Below are 23958 nucleotides of genomic sequence, written 5' to 3'. Positions count from 1 at the left end.
AAAGATAGGCCTCTTAATGCCTGGGGATTTCCGTCTAAAAAGGCCCAGGTAAAAGGGGTGGATCCAAGGCCCAAAGGGCTCAAGAGCAAAGCATCCTCAGGGCCGCTACAGTATCCTCTCCCGAGAAGGAACACGTGGCGCCTCTCTTATTTTTGGTGGTGTTTTGCGAGTTCCTTTGTGTCCAGCTCACGCCTGTAGCACGGTCTAGGCTAGGACCAGCACAGTACCGCCGTTGAGCGATTACTTAGCTTGCTTTTGTGACTAACGTGGTGCTAGTATTATCCCTTACTCTAGCCCACCTACAGCTCCACATATTCAACTTACAGCTTGACATGTGTTTATTGTTGCAGCACCGATATACTTCGCTCCACGGTTCCAGACTTGTTGATTGTCGTAACCTCCTGTTTGGCTTGGTAAGAACTTGTAAGGGCTTGTTTTAAACAAGTTGAGTTTGAGAAAATTATAACCGACACATCCTAATAGTTGACAGGAGGATACACATTATTTTTGTGTTTCTTGTTTTCTATTAATCATGATAGGTGATACGGAGATTTTTGAGCTGTTGAAACTAGACCCTTATAGTAAGGATATCATTCAACACTTGCTGTTATATGATGCTAAATTTGATCCTAAAGCTTACATTGATTGGGAGCTAAAAGTAGATAATGAATTTGATGAGCATGGCCTGTCCGAGAAACAAAAGATTTATATTGCCTCTAATATTTTGACTGAAAATGCTTTGCTAGAATGGAAACACATTTGTAGGCACAACAAAGTTCCAGAATCTTGAGAAGATTTCAAATTTCTTTTTAGAGATGGATTCATTCCTGCATATTATGCTGATTATTTGCTTGCAAAATTAGACAACTTGAAGAAGGGTAGTAGGACTGTGAAAGAATACCATCATGTCTTTAAGATTTGTGCCATGTTTGGTGGTTTAGACGAGTGTAAGATAAGATATAATGAGTAGGTTCATGAGAGGGCTTAGTTCTGAAATTCAAACCATGCTGATTTCTAAAACTTATAACCACCTCTCTATCTTATTTTTGCTTGCTCGTAAAGCTAAAAATCAAATTTATTATCTAGGAATACTTGAAAGAACAATGTGACTCATGGTAATCATTTTTCCTCCACTACACATCCTAACCAAGAGCATAAAATAGTGGAATTTGCTGCTAATTTGCCTATGTTGCAACGTGATTTGCTTTTTGTACCTTGTGACAACGAAGAATTGGGTGATATGTCTTCTCTGATTTCACCACCACAACTAGAGATAGAGCACTCTCTTGTTTCTCTTGTTGTCCATGACATTTTGCAGGAGGATGGTAACAATTCCATTGTGTGCATTGAGCAAATTGAGCAACTACACCCACTACTAAACTGCGAAAAGAATGACTGTGCAGCACCTACCACATCTGAGGAGAGCGAGCAAAGCAACACATTCGATGCTAAAAAACACTCCTTGTGAGTATGCTTATAATACTCTGCAATTGCCCACTACTGATGCTAGCCTCGCACGGGTTTTAGTGCAACTTCCTACTGATGCCTTGTCACGAATAGAACACTTTTCTCATAATGATAAGGAGTTGTTTGAAAATATTTCTTGTATACCACAAACACAACTCAAGCACGAACATGTTAAATCTATTTTGAATGATGTACATGTCATTTCTAAACATATTCATTGCCTAGCAAGAAGGAAGAGCTGAAACTCCTATCCTGTTTTAATACATTAGGTTATATTGAATTTGAAATTCTTTGTAATCTAAATTGTTTAAAAGAGAAATTTAAATTCGATTATGGTTTGCCAAGTTTTAATCATTGTTCACTTCATGCAATTGGCAAATATGACAGTAAAGGAGAATATTTGGTGCATAAAATTTATATTTGCTCTAATCTAAAATATCCTTTTGACCTACAATACCATGATCAAATAGGGGCCTGCACTAACACTAATAATGTTTTGCTAATTTTTTCTAGTTTTTCCCTTATGCAACAGGGTAAGCTCGAAGAAGGGGAGCATTGCTAGTTGTGGCCGTGCAGTATAGCCGTCGCTCCGTGTTCCAACATCAAAGCAAGCACTTCTGAATACCATTGGAGCAAGTCGAGGACGACTTGTAGCCAAGAAAGGGAGAATGGTGAGAACATCACTTGGATACAACCACATTAGCAGCTTTTGATTCAAAGGTGAAACAATTCTTTATCATGATTGTATTTGATACATTTAATGAATTGATGCTGCACCATGATGTGTATTTATGCTGCACCACGTGGATCAAAAAGAGTGTTAAACACACATGGAAGGCATGGAGGACCAAAGAAGTTGATTGGGGCCAAGTCCAAGTATTCCCAATGTCCTCCACCAGGCCACCACGTCACTTTTTGCCCAAGGAAATCCAACATGTTTCAGGGCTGGATTCGAACTACAAAATAGCACCAACTTATGACGGTCACCGCGGTCGCATATAGACTCGAATTGGGACGTTTAAGTATTTCATGGAATCCTTATCAAGTCTATTTTTATATAGATCCGGACTCATGGCCATATCTTTTCAAAGACGGTCACAATCGTCAATTTGTTCCAGAGATATTTTTTACCTATGGTGCTGCGTCACCCTATTTTGGCCCAATAAGCCTTGTATCAAGTCGGGTCCAATAAGGAAGCGTCCTAGGGTTGGAGCACGACACCAGGACCCCTTGTCATCCTCCTAGGTATTAATAAGGATTAGAACCGCCACAAACATATTGAGTTTTGTTTAGATGTAAGTTTAGCCATTTCTACTTACTTGTAAACGCGTATGTCGACTAGATCATCTGTTCTACTCGACTCCTCAATTGAGTTGCTTGTTCTACTTGTTCCTCGATTGCTTGCAGAAATTACTCTATTGATTCGATTGATCGTGCTCCATAAGATCGTGAGGTGATGTATCGGTTGCTAAGGCATAGCGTCCTTGAATAGCTATAGTCAGGCTGGAAACATCATTTCCATCCCCAAATCGAGTTATCCATCCGCCTCTAAACATATAACAGGTCCGAAAACTACATAATGCCTCGTTTATTTCAGATCACCGTACAGTTACAGGCCAAGAAACTTCTAGGCATACCATGTGAAGTGCAGTCTGGTACATGCCACAGATCTTGCAATATCAAGCTTTTGCCTTTTTCTGTTTCACAGATTGCTAGTCAAAACGAACAAATCCTTCTCTTTTAAGCTCTCGATGGTCTCCTTGATGCTCGTCTCCAGTGGAATCAACTTCAACTCGATGCCTAAGCTTCTTATTTTCTCCTTTGATACCTGATACGTTGGGACAAACGGTTTGTCATCTGCACACCTGCAGAGAAGAGTGCACACTTAGTTTCTTACTTATTCTAACTAATAGTGCCAGCAGCAACTTACTCATCCTAATATAAAATGCTCATTAAGGAACATGGAAGTCTGACAGTGCTGACAGTCATTTAATCACAACACTCTGGCGTGATATAATATTTAATCCCCAAAGATATTTATGAACTGAAAACATAGGTAAGGTGATTTCTTGCAAAAAAAAATTAACCAGTGGGGGAAAGGCCACCCCCGCGGTTAAACTAAGATGAAACGCCAACTAAACCAGTTGAGAAAAAACCCTAAATCCTCACACCGTAACCTGGGCTAGCTACCACTGCCACCCTGGTAGGACCACACCTTACCACAGGGCGGCACAGTACCATAATTATTTTTGGGAGGCACGGCGAGGGTATTTTTTTGGGTGGAAAGCCAGATTTGAACCCACTAACCGGTGACCAACCATCTCCAAACAAACCATATATGTAAAAGAGTATGTGTTGTATTAGCTAATTGTGAATCCAATATGCGTCACATTTGATAATGCTTCAATAAATATTAACTTACTTCTCTGGAAGAGGAATTGTGGGATACATCTTCCGGATGATGTTGACAACTTCTGAGTAGTGAACAACTCTTTCGACCATGCAATATCTTCCATTTGCTGAGGGAACTTCATATGCGAGGATATGTGCCAGGGCAACATCTTTAACATTCACCCATCCAAAGCTGAAATTGGGATATGTAGACGATGACCCTGCAATGAGATGACAAGTATTTGCATTAATATCTCCAATTTGATGTTTAGAGAGAAGAAGAAATATAGTGTGGTTGCTATTTATAGCATACTCTGCTTTTCCTTTTCAGCCATAAGCATATACTCACTTCATGTTTTCATAAATCACCCAAATACCCTCACAGCTCATATATGTTTTGAACACATGTGGAATAAAAGACAACAAAAAATTGTCCCGAAATTGACAACTAATGCCAGAACAGTAGCGCCATAGGTGAAGCAGTAGTCGTAAGCAGGTATTGCCACCGCACTAGAATTTTATAGAGCCCTAGATCTAAGGGATAACACCTTCCAAGCTGTTGATCTGAGGGGTAAAAACTAAAAACTTACAGTCATGATTCTCAAATTCATGCAGCGTTGGAGGATAATGAGGTTGTATGTGTATTTGACCTGTAGCTTTAGAACACTCATTAAGAGAATGGTATCTTAACAGTAAATTTTGCCATGTATCCCAATTCTTGCATTAACAGGAACAAAATTCCTCAGCTCGAATACACAATTTATAATGGATGCAAGTGTCGCTACTGTCCTTACAGGTATTTTATTGAACAACAACAAATCAAGAACGAATGTGGCTGCAAGAGTTTGTACTGTACAAACAGCCAATTTAAAAATTAGTTGGTCAGGCAACATACCATTGATTAGCTTTAGGATTGCTTCAGCACTAGTATTTAGTGTAGGCTGCAGCAAGGGTCCAATAACCATTGCTGGGTTTATCGTAATAATCTCAAATCCGCTATCCCTAGAGAACTTCCAAGCAGCCTCCTCTGCAAGCGTCTTGGACACAACATACCATTGCTGCCAGAGAATGAACAATTAGACGAGAAAACAACGATAATAGAAATGGTGAAATAACCTAAGGTCATTGATATAAGGACAGTGAAACAAAGCAATCAAACTCTGCTGCAATGTTCACTTGCAAAATCGGGTTAACAAATGTTGGAAGAACTCACCCTAAGGCTGCAATATTAACTATTACTGAAGTCAGGATTTGGACTGGAATTTATATACACAGTAAGCAGTAATTATGTAATGCTAATGACAAGAGTGGCATCAATTAAGTGGATCAGTAAAGAAGTCCACTTCGAGATTCACCAGAAACTATTTAGTGTCTGGCTCTTTGCACAATTTTGTGAGCCTTATCACCTGTCGCATAATATGACCAAAGTATTGAACTACTTGAACACAAACCTAATCAGAATATTTACAGAGCAAGATATTCAGTGAACTTTATGTGACTAGAGTGACCCATGCATTATGCATTTTGCAGGCCTGAACTTAAATAATAGGCTGAAACTAAGAAAAGTAACAAGTGTCAACACTAAATACAATGAAGCCATTACCCTGTAAGCTCTCAACTCACCAAAACTGTAAACACGCGCAGGAAATTTGTGCTGCAAAAGGCAGCTTTTGGTTTATCTTGTTCTCTTATTTATAGAACTGAAAGACAAGGCCTAGTGGCCAATGCTAATGGCCGTGATGGCCCCTAAAACTCAGGACACGTCCTGAGGAGAACAAGTGACTCTCCTGACTTTACTCCCTAAAGACTAGGACCTGCTAACAACCTTGACTTGGTTGGCTAACTGACTGCTAACTGAATCAAAACAGAAATAACCAAAGACTCCACACTAACAGATACTGAACACAAAGACAGGGATTACTGTCATCAATCTCCCCCTAATCCTTGCGCTCTGGTGAAGTGATCTGGACCATCCCAATCCTCGCTCGTAGCTCATGGAACTTCACCCGCCCAAGTGCTTTTGTGAATATGTCAGCGAGCTGGTCCATCGTAGGAATGTAGTTGGCGCTGATGATCCCTTCAGACAAGCAGTTTCTGATGAAGTGGTAACTCAAGTCGATATGCTTGCTGCGTTCATGAAACACAGGGTTCTTCACCAGCGCCAGAACAGACTTGCTGTCCACTCGCAGCTCGACCACCTCTGGTTCCCTTCCAAGAAGCTCACCAAGTAGTCGAGCCATCCAAATAGCTTGAGTTGCAGCAGTAGTGGCAGCAACATACTCAGCCTCACATGATAAGAGAGCCACCACACGCTGCTTGAGAAACTGCCAACTCACCAAGCAGTGACCAAGGAAGAACATGGTGCATGTTGTACTCTTGTGTCGATGTCACCAGCAAGATCCGCATCACGGTAGCCCACCAGATTCACAGCTCCGGCTCTCCGGCCATAGCGCAAACCATAATCCAATGTGCCGGCAACATACCTCAGAACACGCTTGACCGCCTGAAGATGTTCCTTAGTTGGCTGCTCCATGAAGCGGCTGATGAAGCCCACGGCGAACGACAGATCAGGTCAGGTATGTACCAGGTAGCGTAGACTGCCGATGATACGGCAGTACAGAGTTGCATCCACCTCCTCCGCCTTGCTGTCTCGACTCAGCCTAAGCCTCTCCTCCATTGGCGTTGCTGCTGCCTTGCAGTCCGCCATGCCTGCCATCTCTAGGATCTTCTTGGCGTAGTGAGCTTCATGGAGAGAGATGCCACCACTCTCCTGGTGCACCTCAATTCCCATATAGAACGACAGCAGCCCAAGGTCGCTCATCAGCAATGCAGACTTCATCTCCGCCTTGAACTCCTCCATAGCCGCCAAGGACAACCCGGTTATCACCAGATCATCCATGTACACACCCACGAGCAGCATAGAGTCGTCGTCGACACGTACATGCTGTGCTCGTGCTCGCTCCGCACGAAGCCTATCTCGTTTAGCGTGTCGTCGAGCTTGGAGTTCCAGGCCCGCGGTGCCTGCCGCAGACCGTACAATGCCTTCCTAAACCGAAGCACCTTGCCTTCTTTGCCCACAATGACGTATCCAGCTGGTTGCCGGACATACACCTCCTCCTTGAGGTCCCCGTTCAAGAACGCGGACTCGACTTCCATGTGATGGACCTGCCACCCCTCCTAGGCAGTCCAAACAAACCATCTCCCATGCGTCAACGGCTGTCGTTGTCAAGATTAGTGGATCAAGACTATAGCTAGTAAATTTCTTTTATGCGCGTAAGGCTTCGGATGGTGGCGTGAGAGGACACGGGGTTAGTAAATTCCTTTGCCTTTTTGTGCGCCGTTCGCCTTCCTCCGCCTAGCGCAGTAGCTTCCCTCGCCCTCCGCCGTCGAACCTTTCTCCCCTTAGCGATGGAGTCCTGGACGCGCTCGAGCTTTGGTACCTCGCGCGCCGACAGCCTCATGAGGAAAGGCCTCCTCTGCGAGAGGACCGAGAGGGACGAATGGCAGTTCCTCGAGAGGGAAGATGTGCCGAGTCCGCCCGGCGGCTACGTCGTTTCGTTCGCGCACTTCCACGAGAGGGGGTTCGCGACCCCGCCGAGCCGCTTCTTCCGCGGGTTGCTGCACTACTACAGGCTCGAGCTGCAGCATCTCAATCCCAATGGGATCCAACACATCGCGGCGTTCGTCGCGCTGTGCGAGGGGCTCCTGGGCATCGAGCCCAACTTCTCGCTCTGGAAGTACTTCTTCGCGGTCAGCTTGTACCAGAGGACCGAGAAGAAGGGGAGCCAGCAGCGGATGACCCCGGTGCCGATAGGGTGCGCCGCCATCCACCTCCACCAGAACCGCGCCAAGGAATATATGGCGATGAAGACCGCGGCATCCCACAAGGGGTGGCACCAGCAGTGGTTCTACGTAAAGAACTACTCCGATTCCCCCTTGCCGGCGTTCACCGGCCGCGTCATCGAAGCGGCACCGGAGCTGTGGTCGTACGGTCCGGTCGAGAAGGAGAAGAAGCGGATCGCCGGTCTGCTTCAGGCCATCGAGCACCTGAAGGAAAAAGGTCTGACCGGGGCCGAAGTCATCGGGGCGTACCACGCTCGGAGGGTGGAGCTGCTGATGCTCCGGGTTCGCTCACTTGCCAACATGGTTCCCGACGCGCCGACCGAGGGCACCGTCCTTGTGACGGGCGCGCTCGCCGACACCGAGATCCGGCAGCGAGTTCGGGAGGCGCTGGACGACAAGGATGCCGATTACCCGGTGCCCGATCATCCTCCGATGCGTCCGGATGAGAATTTCATCGAGCTGGTGAGGACTTCGCGCTCTCGTTCTTCTCTCCTGCATTTCTTGGTTCGCCGCTCTGACGCGGAGTTCTCGTGTCTGCAGGGCCACATGACCCGAGTCGTGGACTCGCGCCCACCGGTGCCAGAGGACGCAGAGCGGAGGCGGCAGAACCGCCTCCTCGCCGAGAAGCAGAAGAGGCGTAAGGACAAAGAGACGGCGAAGAAGAAGAAGAAAGTCGCCAAGGAGCTCCAACGGCGGCGGCGGGGCAAGGTCGTGTCGGACGACGACGACGATGAGGATGAGGAGGAGGAAGACGAGGAGGAGGAGGGGGAGGAGTATATTCTGGCCCCCCGGCCGGGCACGCTCGTCATCCAGGAGCAGCACCCCCCCAACCGGTCGCGGGGGACAAGACGAGCGGACCGCCTGCCTAGGACCCGACCCCGCAGGGCTCTGGGGCCGCGCCCCTGGGGTCGGCGCGGGGCGTGCCTCGGGAGTCGACGAAGCCGACCCCCGACCCTCTGCCTGCGTCACACGAGCAGAGGAGTAGCGGCAAGCGGCCGCTGCCGGATGCCCCGGGGTTGCCGTCGAGCTCGGAGGTGAAACGCGCCCGTCGTCCTCGTGCTGAGGGGGTGTAAGTGGAAATTCCTCGCGCACCTTATTCCTTTCCCGGCATCGAGCCGTTTTTAATGATGTTGTTGTTGTTTCACAACGCCGCCCCTCGGGACTTCGTCCCGCCGCTGGCGCCGAAGAAGGCGCTACGGGTGTCGTCGACCTCCTCGGGGCGAGCCGCGACCCCTCCGGTGCCCTCTGCCGCAGTCGGGCACGGGGTAGGGTCTGACCCTTGCTCCGCCCTCTGCCTCCGCGGCCGACCCTGCGGGACAAGCTGTTGCCCCTGGGGTTCCTCCGGCCGGCGAGGTGATAAACCTCGACAACGGGGCGGAGGAGGAGCCCGCGGGGGAGGCGTCGACCGCGGAGGGGGCTCCGACGGCGGCGGCGGAGATGGCGGCGGCGGAGATGAGGGCAGTTGCCCCAGTGGCCGCGATGGAGGCCGCGGCGGCGGCGGGAACGGGAACGCCCGCTCCAGCAGCTGCGACGGAGACGGTGGCGGCGGCGGAGAGAGCGGGACGCGCGTTGGCGTCGACGACGGCCGCGGCCACTTCGACAGAGACAGCGGCGCATTTGCCGGGGTCGTCGACGAGGCCGGCAGCGTCAGGGGCGGTGGCGCCTGCCCCGGTGGCGGTGTCGGGGACAGCGGCGCCGGGGTTGGCCAGAGCGGCTTCCACCCTTCTCCCGGTTAATCCCATCCCCAAGGCGTAGGGTGGGCCTACCCTGCGCTGGAGGTCCCGTGAGGACCCGCAGAGGCCTCTCTTCGTGCTGGATGACACCGAGGAAAGGGGTAAGTGGCAGGCGGTGCAGGGTGGGCTTGCAAATGTCCGCGCTGCCCTGTCTTTCGCGATGGGGGAGCTGGACGGCGTCGTCGTCCCCGGTGGCCAGGTACGGTGTTCTCCACCATGGTTATTTTCCTCTCGTTTCTCCGTTGCTGAGTATAAATTGTTTTGTAGGCCCTCCAGGAATGCAGCCGGGGGAAGTCCGATTTCCTCCGGCTCGAGCAGGGGTCTGGGATCGCTTCTCCGCGGAGAAGCAACGGATCGGGGAGCTCACCGCGCTGGTCGCCGCCACTCAGCAGGTCATCACCGACCGGTCGCCGCCGCTCAGCAGGTCATCACCGACCTGCGCAGGCGCGAGCAGGCGTCGCGGGAGGACGCACGGCGGGCGGAGGATAAGTTCCAGGCCGTCGTCGAGAAGGCTCGCCTCGATCTCGAGGAGTTCCAGGCCGCTGCCGAGAAGGCCCGCCATGATGCCGAGGAGCTCGCACGGCTGAAAGGGGACCATGAGGCCCTTCAGAAAATCGTCGAGCGTATCCGGCGTGAGCGGTAGAAGGCTTGGCAGGAGCGGAACTCCGAGGCGATCCGGAAGGCTGAGGCCGAGAAGGTGGCGGCCAGCCTTGGGGAGGAGGTCAGTCAGCTCCATGTGCAAGTGCAGGGGCTTCAGACCGCCGTGACCCAGGGACTCGACCGGGAGCGTCAGCTGAAAGCTCAATCTGAGGATAAGGCTGTTCTTGTTCCTTTGTTTTTGCAGCTCTGCGATAGTTTCTAACTTGGCGGACTTTAGTGGACGGGCCTCACAGACGACCTCGCCCGACTGAGGAAGATCCTCGATGTGGAGCACGCTGAGCACGGCAACCTGCGGGACATGGTCCGCGTTGTCTGTGACGGCCTCGGCGTGGTCCAGGGGGAGGGGACGAGCTCGTTGGCGGCTCGTGCCCTTGGGGCGTACCGGCAGGCCCGTGAGATCGCTCGGGAGGCGCTCCACGTCAGCATGAGGTGGGCCTTCGGCGTCTTCGGCTCCCACTACTCCGGCATCAACTTCGCAGGGATGAGCGGGGGGTACGCCTCCGGCTACTCCGAGGCCGAGCGGGGGCTACGTCGGTGCTCAACCCACCGGAGGCCTTGGCGAAGCTTCTGGAGGATGAGGCCGTCCCGCCGGAGGACCCGGGGACGAGTTAGCTGTATCGGGCTTAGATGCCCCAGAATATGTAAATATGTTAGTTAACTTTGAACTTGCTTTCATGATGCCCGCAGAGGCCTTTCCTATAATTTATCGAAAAAAGTTTTCGATCCTCTTTCTATTTTTTGGGTTTGGAAAGTTTAGAGTGTGGGTCGGACGCGTCAGTAACCGCTGATAAGCGAAGGCACCGTAGCCGCTGGGGCGTAGGTTTTTCACAGTCCGATCAGTATTGCCTGAGCGTCGTTCGTGCACTCTTTCCTTTTCACGCCCAAACGTTTAGGAAGAGAGTCGGTTCGGAGAAATGGTGTTTTGAGAAGACGTCACGTGACCCGGAACCCCTGATAGCCCCCGAGGGATATGCGACCCTAGCGCAGAGCCAGGGTCGGATATTCCTAAGCCTGGGACGAAACTCGAACAAAATCGACTCAAAACTACCCTTTTCCGTGAATTAAATGGTTACAGAAGTATATATGTACAAACTTGGAAACAATAACTAAGGGTAAAAGCGTCTTAGCTGCTCTATGTTCCAAGCGTTGGTGAAGATCTGCCCGTCGGGGGTCGCCAGCTTGTACGTGCCTGGCCGCAGTACTTGCGCGACGATGAAGGGACCTTCCCATGGAGGGGTCAGCTTGTGCCGACCTCTGTTGTCCTGGACGAGGCGAAGCACCAGGTCGCCGACGTTGAAGGCTCGGCCTCGTACCTTGCGGCTGTGGTATCGTCGTAAAGCCTGCTGGTACTTGGCCGAGTGCAGCAGGACCACATCGCGCGCTTCGTCGAGCTGGTCTTGTGCATCCTCGAGCGATACCTGGTTCCTTTGTTCATCGTACGTCTTGACCCTCGACGACCCGTACTCCAGGTCGGTGGGGAGGATTGCCTCAGACCCGTAGACCATGAAGAACGGGGTGAAGCCAATTGCCCTACTGGGGTCGTCCTCAGACTCCATAGGACCGCGGGGAGCTCCGCGACCCACCGACCGCCAAACTTTTTGAGGCAGTCGAAGATCCATGGCTTAAAACCCTGGAGTATCATACTGTTGGCCCGCTCGACCTGCCTGTTCGTGCGGGAGTGTGCCACGGCCGACCAGTCCACTCGGATGTGGTGGTTGTCGCAGAACTTGAGGAACTTCTTCCCAGTGAACTGTGTGCCGTTGTCCGTGATGGAGTTGGGGACTCCGAAGCGATGGATGATATTGGTGAAGAATTGTACCGCCTGCTCGGATTTTATCTGCGCGACGGGCCGCGCCTCGATCCACTTTGAGAACTTGTCAACGGCGACAAGTAAGTGGGTGAAGCCCCCGGGCGCCTTCTTGAAGGGTCCGACGAGGTCCAGTCCCCAGACCGCGAATGGCCACGTGATAGGGATGGTCTGGAGCGCCTGTGCAGGCAGATGGGTTTGGCGCGCGAAGAATTAGCATCCCTCGCAGGTGCGCACCACGTGGATGGCGTCGGCCACTGCCGTCGGCCAGTAGAAGCCCTGTCGGAAGGCGTTCCCGACGAGGGTTCTTTGCGCGGCGTGGTGGCCGCAGGCCCCAGCGTGAATGTCCTGTATCAACGTCTTTCCCTGCTCGATCGGGATGCAGCACTGGAGGATGCCGGTGTGGCTCCGCTTGTAGAGCTCCTGGTCGGTGATGACGAAGGATTTGGCGCGATGTGCAATCATGCGTGCCTCCATCTTGTTCGTCGGGAGCGTCTCGCGGATGAGGTAGTCGAGGTACGGGGCTCTCCAGTCAGGCGGGGGGTCAGGCCCCTCTGCTGGGTTCGTATCGATCTCCATGACTTCGGGGTCAGAGGGATCGGCCTTCGGGTCCAGGACAGATGGGGAGTCGCCGACCTTTCCAGGGTCGGCGCCCGAGTCCGGGGCAGGTGGCGCGTTGCCGACCTCTCCCGGGTCAGCGCTCGAGTCCGGGGCAGGTGGCGCGTCGCCAACCCTCCCTGGCTCCTTGTAACGGATCGAGAGCTTATATTGGTCGCTGACGAAGACACCGTCGGGGACGGGCTTTCAGCCGGAAGGCGCCTTTGCCAGTTCGTCAGCTGCCTCGTTGAAACGCCTTGCGACGTGGTTGAGCTCTACTCCGTCGAACTTGTCTTCGAGCTTGCGGACTTCGTTGCAGTACACCGCCATCTTAGGGTCGTGGCAGCTTCACTCCTTCATGACTTGTTCGACGACCAGCTGAGAGTCGCCTCGGATGTCCAGCCGCCGAATGCCCAACTCGATGGCAATGCGAAGCCCGTTGAGGAGAGCCTCGTACTCAGCGACATTGTTAGATGCAGGAAAGTGGAGGCGGATCATGTACCTCAGCGCATGCCGAGAGGGGAGACGAAGACCAGACCTGCTCCGCTCGCGAGCCTTCAACAACGACCCGTCGAAGTACATTGTCCAGTACTCCTGCTTCTTCGGCGCGGATGACGTCTGGATCTCTGTCCACTCTGCGACAAAGTCGGCGAGTACCTGGGATTTGATGGCTGTCTGGGGGGCGTAGGTGATGCCCTAGTCCATAAGCTCGAGCGCCCACTTCGCGATCCGTCCTGTGGTGTCCTGATTCCGGATCACCTCGTCGAGAGGGAACGACGAGATGACTGTCACCGGGTGGGAGGTGAAGTAGTGGCGCAACTTCCTTTTCGTGATGAGGATGGCGTAGATGAGCTTCTGGATTTGCAAGTAGCGGGCCTTGGACTCGGACAAGATCTCACTGACGAAGTACACCGGGCGCTGCACCTTGAGGGCGTGTCCCTCCTCTTCTCGCTCCACCACTAGGGCTGCGCTAACCACCTAGGTGGTCGCCGCGATGTAGAGCAGGAGTGGCTCCCCGTCGGTTGGCGGGACCAGGATCAGGGCCTTCGTCAGGAGGTTCTTGAGCCGGTCAAGCGCCTCCTGGGCCTCGGCGGTCCACACAAAGCGGTCGGTCTTCTTCAGGAGTCGGTAGAGAGGGAGCCCCCGTTCGCCGAGGCACGAGATGAAGCGGCTCAAAGCCGCCAGGCATCCCGTAACGCGTTGAACTCCCTTTATGTTTCGGATCGGCCCCATGTCGCTGATGGCCGCTATTTTCTCCGGATTGGTTTCGATGACGCGCACGGAGACGATGAAACCCAGCAGCATGCCCCTCGGAACTCAGAAAACATATTTTTCAAGGTTGAGTTTAATGCGCTTGTCTCTCAGCCTTTCGAAGGCTAGTTTAAGGTCGGGGATGAGTTGGTCACCCTTCTTGGACTTGACTACGATGTCATCTACGTAGACCTCAACGGTTCACCCGATGAGGTCCCCGAATCACTTAAGCATGCATCACTGGAACGTAGCCCCCGCGTTTTTTAGGCCGAATGGCATCTTAACGTAGCAATAGGGGCCGAAGGAGGTGATGAAAAAGGTCGCGAGCTGGTCGGACTCTTTCATCGGAATTTGATGATAACCGGAATACGCGTCAAGGAAGCTAAGGGTTTCGCACCCTGCGGTTGAGTCGACTATCTGATCTATACGTGGCAAAGGAAACGGATATAATCAACACATTCTCCATTTCCCATTCTTTTTTCGTACAAGAACAGGATTAGCTAGCCACTCAGGATGGTACACTTCCTTGATGAATCCGGCCGCCAAAAGCTTCTGGAGCTTCTCGCCGATGGCCTTGCGCCTCTCCTCGTCGAAGCGTCGCAAGCCTTGCTTCACCGGTTTGGAGCCGGCCTTGATGTTCAAGGAGTTCTCGGCGACTTCCCTCGGGATGCCAGGCACGCGAAAACGTCGTTGTTCGCGCGGAGGAAGTCGACGAGCGCGCTTTCCTATTTGGGAGATAGGGTACCACCTATCCGTAGCGAAAACGTCACTGTTCACGCGGAGAAAGTCGACGAGCGCGCTTTCCTATTTGAGAGATAGGGTAGCGCCTATCCGTACGGTCCTGCCGTCAGAACTGCTGGGGTCGAGGGGAACCTCCTTGACGCCTTTGGTGGCCTCGAAGGAGGTGATGGTTGCGGCATACTCGCAGCACTCTACATCGTACTCGTACGCCTTCTGGAAAGACGTGCCTACGGTGATGACCCCGTTGGGCCCCGACAGCTTGAGCTTGAGGTAGGTGTAGTTGGGGATGGCCATGAACTTGACGTAGCACGGCCGCCCCAAGATGGCGTGGTAGGTTCCACGGAAACCCACCACCTCGAAGGTGAGAATCTCCTTCATGTAGTTGGAAGGAGTCCCGAAAGTGACGGGCAGGTCGATTTGCCCGAGAGGCATCGCCCGTTTCCCCGGCACGATGCCGTGGAATGGCGCCTCGCTGGGGCGGAGGCGGGAGCGGTCGATCCCCATGGCGTCCATGAGCACCTTGGTGAGGCGCGTTGTGCCAACGATGGGGTCGACGACGAGCAGGTAGCGTCCTGGCTGCAGAACACGCCCCGGGTGGTCGGACCGGTCGAAGGTGATGGCGGATCCCGACCAGCCGAGGAAAGTCAGTGTAGCGGGTTCGGCCGCGTAGACCTTGCGGCGCTCCAGCTTCCGGCGACGCCTGGAGTCGTAAGCCGCCAGCCCGCCGAAGATCATGAAGCAGCCGTCCATGTTGGGGAAGTTGTCTTCCTTCCCCTCGCCGTCCTTCTTCTCCTCCTCGAGCTTCCGCCTCCGGTCGCCCTTCACTGGGTTGCCTACAAAATACCTCTTCATGAGGTTGTAGTCCTTGTAGGCATTTAGCGGGGAACTCGTGGTTCAGGCACGGTCCCTCGAGCAGCTTGTCGAAGAAGCCGAGGGTGCCCTGTGGGGGCGGCTGTCCCCGCTTGCGCTCAGCAACGGCCACGAGGGGGCCTCGCGCCGCTGCTTGTTCTTTTTCTTTTGCTGACGGTTGGAGGTGTCCTCGTCGGCGTCATCCTCCCACTTCGCCTTGCCCTTGGAACGATCGAAGATCGCCCCGACGGCCTCTTCGCCCGAGGCGAAGCTAGTGGCGATGTTGAGGAGCTCCTCCGTGGTCCGCGGGCCCCTGCGTCCGAGCTCGTGGACTAGGGGTCGGCAGGAAGTTCCTGCCAGGAACGCTCTGATGACGTCGGCGTTCGCAACATTGGAGAGCTCGGTGCGCTTCTTGGAGAAACGCCGGATGTTCGGGACTTGTCCGCCCCCTGGCGGCAGCTCCTCTCCGGAGGTCCTAGGAATTTCCAGGGCGCATGTGCGTGCCCTGGAAGTTTCCCACGAAGATCTCCTTCAGGTCGTTCCAGTTACGGATCTGACCCGAGGGGATGTGTTCCAGCCAGGCTCGCGCCGAGTCGGCCAGAAACAGAGGAAGATTGCGAATGATGAACAGGTCATCATCCGCCCCACCGGTCTGACATGCAAGCCTGTAGTCGCTGAGCCAAAGCCCGGGGTTCGTCTCCCCGGAGTACTTGGCCACGTTCGTGGGCTGCCTGAAGCATGCCGGGAGTGGCGCGTTCAAGATGCGTGCGGAGAAGGCCCTGGGCCCCGCTGGGTCGGGACTTGAACTGCGATCTTCTTCGCTGTCGTAGCGGCCACCACGGTGGACGTGATAGTCGCGGTCCACTCCATCCTCACTGTCCGCGTGGGAGCGTCTCCGCGCGTCCAAAGTGTCGCGGGCGTCGCAAACAGGACCAATGCGCCGGTGGACAGACTGAGCTCCGCCACCTGCGGGCAGCGGCGTCCTTCGCGTGGGCACGACCCGGTTCCTAGGGGGAGGCTGGTAGACAGACTCCCCACGCCTCTCGGGAGGCACAGTGGGCGCTGCCTTGCTGGCGTTGTGCCCGCGTCGTCGGGACGAGGAGCTCTCCGCCTGCTTGACGGCGGCGCACTCGAGCAGGTTGCGCACCTCCTGGTGCGCCTGACGCTCCTCAGGCGTCGCCGGCTCGAGGAGTCGTCAGAGCAGGGCCGCCACTGCGGCGATGTTCTGGCTGGCGCGGGCGAAGAGCTGAGGGCGATCTTCGTCCACACAAATGCGCCGCTGGACGTCGCGCGCCCGTTGTCGTGCCCCACCTTTGTTGCGGGGGCACTCGACCTCCTGCTGGGGCGCCACGCGCGCCTCCGGCAGGCGTGGCCGTACCCGGACCCTGACGAGGGCCCCAGTCATAGCTGCAGCACGCGGTAGGGGAGTGCGCTGCCTCCCTGCGGCGCCGTCATTGTTGAATCCCTCGGAGTGCGCGTCGGCCATGAAGCACTCGCGCAAGGGGTGGTGGCTCCCGTTGTTGGAGCCAGCGTCGGAGGTTGTCCTCGCCACGCCCACGAGCTCGTTGCTCGCGGGCGGCACGGTCATGGACCGCGCTAGGATGCGACCGTAGGTCGCCGCGGCATGGCGCAGCCCGAAGGGACACTCCTCCGAAGGGGGCCCTTTGGCGCGCGCCTGGTCGCTCGCCACTATCCCGGCGGCGGAGCCAGAGATGACAGGACGAGGGATCCCGGAGCGAAGCTGGCGTCGCGGTTGGCCATCTGAAGCCGGTGATGTACGCGCAAAGGTCCCCTACCTGGCGCGCCAACTGTCGTTGTCAAGATTAGCAGATCAAGACGACAGCTAGTAAATTTCTTTTATGCGCGTAAGGCTTCGGATGGTGGCGTGAGAGGACACGGGGTTAGACTGGTTCGGCCAAGGAAAGCCCTACGTCCAATATGAGGAGCTGCTCGTGTTACTCACGCGTGGTCTGTAGTAGGAGTTACAAACAGGCGAGAGAGGGAGCCGGTCCCAGGTCTCTTGGGTGTGCACTGATGCTCGTGAGGTGAGTGTGTGGGTTCTGTTGGCTTGAGAGTCCTCCCGGTCTCGGGGCCCCTAGTTCTCCTTTTATAGCGCAAGGAGGGCTCAGGGTTACAGGTGAGCCGGGTGTGTGGAGAAGTAAAAGAGATAAGCTAAGTAAAGTAAAATACAAGGAGAAGAACCAAGTCCCCGGATCGCCGCCTCCTGCTCCGGCCTTCGGCTCCTGTCAGCGCGACCACCGGAGGAGGGCGGCTGTCGTCGGGTCTTGTCGCCGATCCTCCGTGCGACCGTTGCCACCAAGCATGATGATGATGCCCGGCCGCAATAACCGTGCACGTTGGGGGAGACGGCTGACCCCTGTAGTCCTGCTTACCTCCTGTGGAACACGGACGTTGCGTCCCTATCGCCGGATAGGCCGAGCGCGAGAACGGGCGGCGCTCCCTCCTGTGCCGGGCGACGCATGCAATGAGTGCCCTATGGCGAATCAGGGGGAGCCGCTGCCACTGTAGCCTGCGCGATCGTGGCTACAGTGTTCCGCCCGGGTACTTGTGGCAGGTCACGTCGAGGGGCGCGGGCGCCTTTCTGCGTGCCAGAACCGCGGCGCATTTATGGCAAGATCGGTGGGGGCCCCACGGGATCCGCGCCCTCTTAGCCGGTCTACGCCCGAGGCGGACCCTTGTCCTCTGGGCCCGGGTGAGTCCGGCCCCCTACGCCCGGGGTCGGGCGAGGTGGAGCCTTGCGGCGAGGGGCGTTCCCGACCCTAGGACCGTCCACCTCGCGGCGAGGGGCGTTCCCGACCCTGGGACCGTGGGTCGGGCGAGGCGGAGTTTCGCCATCGAGGGGTCGGGCGTGTCCGACCCCGGGGCCCTGGGTCAGGCGAGACGGAGTGGGATGCTCCTTGCCCATGCGGGGTCGTCGGTGATCGTCATTACCGGAGGTGGGCCTGGGCCTTCATGATTGTTGTTTTAAGGGGTATAAGGAGGTCATTAATATTTCCCCCCAACAACGGCGGTGTCCTTCACCGCAAAGCCCACATCTCCTGTGGCACAGTGTTGGTGATTGCGTCTAGCGCCAAGTGATCTTCCTGCAGCAAGACACCTCCAGGCTCGATGGCATCCCAGAGGTTTCTCGCCTGCATCTTGACCTTCGTGATGAGCGTCCACTCGGTGTAGTTCGTCTTGGTGAGGAGTGGCCAGTTCGTCGGCCCGACGCCGACTTCCCGAACGACGCGCTACACGACATCGCCACCACCACTGCCACCGGCTCCGTCTTCTTGTCCTTCGGACGCTTGGACCCGAGAGGGGTTTCTTGGCCGCCGCCTACCATGAGTGCGAACTTGATGGCCGGCCAGTGGCGATAGCGCCGCGATCGATTCCAAGCCCTTCTCAACCAGCTCTGATCACCAATTGTAAGCTCTCAACTCACCAAAACTGTAAACACACGCGCAGGAAACTTGTTCTGCAAAAGGCAGCATCTGGTTTATCTTGTTCTCTTATTTATAGAACTGAAAGACAAGGCCTAGTGGCCGATGCCAATGGCTGTGATGGCCCCTAAAAATCAGGACACGTCCTGAGGAGAACAAGTGACTCTCCTGACTTTACTCCCTAAAGACTAGGACCTGCTAACAACCTTGACTTGGTTGGCTAACTGACTGACTGACTGACTGCTAACTGAATCAAAATAGAAATAACCAAAGACTCGACACTAACAGATACTGAACACAAAGACAGGGATAACTGTCATCATACCCTTTATTATAAGAAACAAAATGATGCGATTCCTGGTTAAGGTGTATTGCACGATATACAAAGTGCCCATGGGCTTGGGAACCAGAATAGAGAAAAACAAATAAAATGCCATTTAAAATACTTATTGTGAATGAGCAAAATCTTCAGGTAGATATATTCCTAATAAAGAAAAAAGAAGTTAATATGAAAGTAAACAAAGAAAGGAATAGGAATGCAAATAGAGAGGCAGACATTGAAACAAACAGAGGAACCAGAATCAGCAATACGTATCATGATAGTTTGCCATTAAACATGTGTGCCAAACAACTAAAGAATTGCCAAAGCAATATATCTACATAAAGCTGTGTGAAGAAATAATTATTTATGGCAGAACGGTGGTATAATACCTGATTCTTTTCACAAATATGTGGATCAGAAAACCATGTCTCATCAACTATAACTTCAGGAGTTCTTGGCTTCCCATTGTAGGCAACAGCAGCAATGGATGATGTTACAACCACCTTTTTGATAGAAGCTTTCTTGCATGAACCAAGAACATTGAGTGTTCCCTTAACTGCTGGGTCAAGTAACTCAGCCTGAATGGCACATAAAAAACAAACAAATAGAACTCCTTAGATAACTAGCAAATTTCAAATTCTTAGAGAAGTTAAAGGTTGATATGTGGGTCCAACTCCAGCAAGGTGATATCACTAGATAGATTGTTGAGCACCTCACTTGTAATTGTTAAACATTTGGTCTGTTCAAAAGTTGTAAATCCTTTTTTGAAATTGAATACTTCTCTGTTTAAATCCTTTGGACTTTACTTATTTACTTTTTTGTATTTTTACTTATCAGAAAAAATACAAGTAGGGCTTGCAAACTAAGGAATAAACAAGTAGGATTGGGTACTGGTATGGTGATCAGTGGAAAAATCCCAAGAGGAACTAGGGGAATAAAAAGGGCCCCTAGCCAAATCAGCTACTAAGAAAGGAGTACTAATAGAAGTGCGCACTGGACTACAATGCCTTAACATATCAACCAAGGGAATGACTAGTTGCAAAAACCTGAAGGACATGTTATAGTTCTTAGGTGCAGATGAACAGTAATAAATTGAAGGGAAGTACAGAAGCTAAATATACATGGCTTTCTCTCAAGATACCATATGCATCTTCAAGGGAACAAAAAATGCAACTACTTCTGCCCTTTCAAAATATAATGTGTATTATTAAAAAAAATGGAACTTTATAAACTTGGACTAAAAATTAATCAAATTATGTGTGCTTAGTATATAAAAACTGTATCAATAGATTCACAACTTAAATATCTTTTAATATGAATTGATTATGTTGCAATTATATATTATAAGAGTAATTGATGGTCAAAGTATACTTCTGAAGACTTTTTTAAAAATCCTAACTTCCTCATATGCCTTATAATAAGAAACGGAGGGAGTACATGATAAACCTAGAAGCATATGGTATCTGTTGTTTCCACCAAGTGTCCGTAATACAAACCTTAGGATCCTTGACATTGTGATAAAAGGGAGAAGCAGTATGGAACACAGTTTCACAGCCATCAACTGCAGCATCAAAAGAGCCCTCTTCTAGCAGACTTGCTTTAAAGAAGTGCAGCCTATCCTTAGCTCCATCCAACACACTCAGGTGCAATGTTTTCTTTGGATCAGCTGAAAAGGTAAGATAAGGATGTTGATGTATTATGGTAGCAGTGTAAGTGCAAAACAGAGAACTGTGGGATTGCGGAAAATTGCTGTCTTGCTGAAAACACATGCACTTGAAAGGGAGTAGGAAAAACACATGAATTTAAAGAGAGTGGAAATGAGGTAGGACACAAGGACAACATACTCAAAATCCCCTAGTATTCCTGCCAACGTTTGTCCCTAAGGGTTCCATAGGATGCAAAGAGTTCCTCCACTGCTCCTGTGATCCAAAGAGTGAATTATTCTCTCCCTTTTGGAGCTGTGAGATGTTTCGGGATACAGGGGTGCTACTGATTTTCTAAAAGAAGAAATGGAAACAGTCAGCCATCTTTGCTGTTTCATTTTCTTAACTGTAACTAAATGGTGCATGGGCTATGCCTTCTTGTTCGTAAAATATAAATAGTCAACAAGCATTTCTTGTCATCACTAGCTTATAGTGGGTCGAATTCTCTTGAGAAAGTGAACTCCAAAGAGCTGAAGCACCAAATTCGATGCTTATGCCCGACTGATAGAAACAATAAAAGATGACTAAGCGACTTGAATGTTAGGAGCATTAGTCGGTGTACAGGTCTAATCCAAATTTCAGGATGGTCGGACAAAGGGGACCCGAGGGAGAAAAGAAGCACAATGTACTACTAATTAAACTAAAGAGGCTAAAAAACGTTGTGCGTCGGGCGTCCCCCGTTCCATCATCCCGCCGTATACTCGTTTTTGGTCATTCATCGTGCCCTCGCCCACGGCTCCCATATGGCCCCTCCGATTTTCCGTCCTGTCATCACCCTCCCTACCCACCCGATCCCTCCTAGCTCCTCACCTTCCCCAAATCATGCTTTGTCAGCCCACACGCCACCGCATCCTCCTATCTACTCCGTACCCGACCACACGCCGCAGCACCCTCCCTTCCCATCTCCGCCATGCTCACGGCCCGCGATAGGGTTCGAGTGCTCTCAACCGGTGCCGCGGATGTCGCGGCAAGCGGAGAGGGCTGCTTGGCCAGGGACGCTTCAGAGCCCGACATCCGGAAGTAGTGGTTGCGGCGGCGAGAGAGCTGGGGCCGGTAGTACATGCGCTCGACATCCGGAAGGAGCCAGCCGCGGAGGAGAGGAGACTGTGACCGCCCCGGTGCCGAGCCGGGCAGCAACGTTGTTGATCCAATTGTCGTGGTTGCAGGTCGTGACCATGGCGCTCTCAATCCCGGCATACATGAGGCCGATGACGTCCAGCATGTTGCTGACGCAGCGATCGGAGTTGCCGCAGGCGTTGAGCACGTGGTTGGCGCGGATCTTGGCAGTCTCCCCGAACTTGGCGCCCCTGTCGGCGTCGTGGAGGAGAGGTGGCAGCAGCAACCGGCCTCAAGCGGCACGTGCGCCAGCTGCTTCTGCTGAGTGGTGCACACCCCAGCCGTGGAGGAGAGGAGACAGCGACCGACCGGGAGCGGCAATTGCGTCGTCAGCTTGGCAGCCTCGACGGCGCTTTCACCAGCGGCGTGGGAGAGGAGGCGGTGATGGACCAGGAGCGGCAGCTGTGCCTTTTGGTCGGCATCGGCGGCGCGGCAGCCTGCCCAGATAGCCACTCAGGCGCAAGATAGTCAATCGTTCCTCGGAAGGTGGTCAATACAGTGCTATATTCTCGTTTAAGAAGTTTTGCCACGCCAAAATCTGTTATTTTGGGGCAGAACTCTGCATCGAGCAATATGTTTTCAGGTTTGATGTCACAATATATAATGCAGTCATTGCATTCTTCATGTAGGTAGGCAAGACCTTTGGCAACACCAAGTGTTATTCCGTATCGGAGATTCCAACTTAATACACTCTAAGTTTTCTGAAAATAGACGAGTATTCAGAGAACCATTTGCCATATGCCCGTAGGCAAGTAATCTTCTGGTTCCTTCAGCGCAGAACCCCAAAAGATGAACCAGGTTAGTTTGCTGAATCATCCCGATGGTGAAGTCCAGAATTGTTTCTCCCCGTATCCTAGGCCTTTCAGCTTCTTCACAGCTGCCAATGTTGGCCCAGCTATCACTCCCTTGAAAACACTTCCAAAGCCTCCTTCTCCAAGCTTTTCAGAGAAGTTTCTTGTAGCTTTCTTGAGCTTTGCGAAAGAGTACGTAACAAGAAATCCTTCTACTTGAATTCTCCAGGATGCTGATCTCTTGTATATCTAGAAAATCAATGATCTAGTAACAATAATAGCTATCAAACCAACGACTAAAGAAACAATTTCTCGCATGCACAACCCCTTTTTTCTCAGCAGAACCAAGGCGAACATAAATACTACCACTATATGCAGGATTATCAGCTAAACTCAAATTATGCAACTTGAAGGGCCAAATCTTGCACCCAGAACTGTAGGAATAAGCGGTGCAATAGCAGTTGCTCAGGCAAGCTGATCTACATTTATCACTACTTGCTGCAGGCTTATTCTAAGCGTAGTCAGGGAGTCCTTGCAGATTGTCCAACAAAACAAAAGCACCCATTCACGAAATGACCAAGCTCCCATTTATCTGCAAGTGTTGGTTTGAAACCGTCAACGCACTTGCATTTTCCTGCTTGAGTGCAAGCACCAAAAGCGCCACAAATAACTGGACTAGCGTTGCAGCTGGAGGGAAAGCTCCATAGAGGTTGCGAAGCACCAATGTTAATGGCAAATCCTCTCTTCCTGCTTTTGTCAATCACGAGAGTACAATTGCAAGGAGGATAATCGTACGTTTGTCCGGTCATCATAGAGGCTCCAGTAGATGTGGATAATGCAGTCCATGCCCCCAGGTTGCAGTACATCACTCAGACTTAGGTAATCAAAACTCTGCCACATGACCACAGAAGGATTCATCTCAATTCTTACTACAAAATTTCCTGTGTCAAGAAGAATTGCAACAGTCAACAGAGGTAACTGATCCATTTCTTCTTTCTACCATATCCCACCAAGAACACTGGACTTTTTTGTGCATTGGGCCATGATTGCAAATTTAAAAAATGAAAACATTTGCGCGTTTGCCTGTTTCAAATATTTGTTAGAAAAACTCAAACTTTTACTTCATCTCAGAAAGGCAGCATTATTAGTAAGTAATCATGAGGCATACACATGGAATTAGACATGACTTTTATATTTAGTTATGGAATTAGACATGACTTTTGCATTTAGCTAGATCTCTGGGC

General features: G+C 52.2%; 1 protein-coding gene across 1 annotated transcript in view; it reads right to left on the bottom strand.

Moving 5' to 3' along the window:
* Positions 1-2926: 2926 nt before the first annotated feature.
* LOC101777460 (cinnamoyl-CoA reductase 1) overlaps positions 2927-23958 on the bottom strand; it is a 24349-nt gene continuing 3317 nt past the window's right edge. Inside the window, exons 2-6 of the mRNA XM_004987176.2 lie at positions 20601-20770; positions 19494-19682; positions 4754-4916; positions 3890-4079; positions 2927-3332 (exon numbers count right to left, since the gene is read on the bottom strand). Of these exons, the coding sequence (XP_004987233.1) occupies positions 3170-3332; positions 3890-4079; positions 4754-4916; positions 19494-19682; positions 20601-20770 (875 nt within the window). The 3' untranslated portion in view covers positions 2927-3169. The remainder of the gene's footprint in view (positions 3333-3889; positions 4080-4753; positions 4917-19493; positions 19683-20600; positions 20771-23958) is intronic.

Source organism: Setaria italica, unplaced genomic scaffold (genome assembly GCF_000263155.2).
Source record: "Setaria italica strain Yugu1 unplaced genomic scaffold, Setaria_italica_v2.0 scaffold_10, whole genome shotgun sequence".
NCBI classification, from domain to species: Eukaryota; Viridiplantae; Streptophyta; class Magnoliopsida; order Poales; family Poaceae; genus Setaria; species Setaria italica.
Note: the sequence above shows the minus strand (reverse complement) of the source record. Positions and strands in the feature narration are given on the sequence as shown.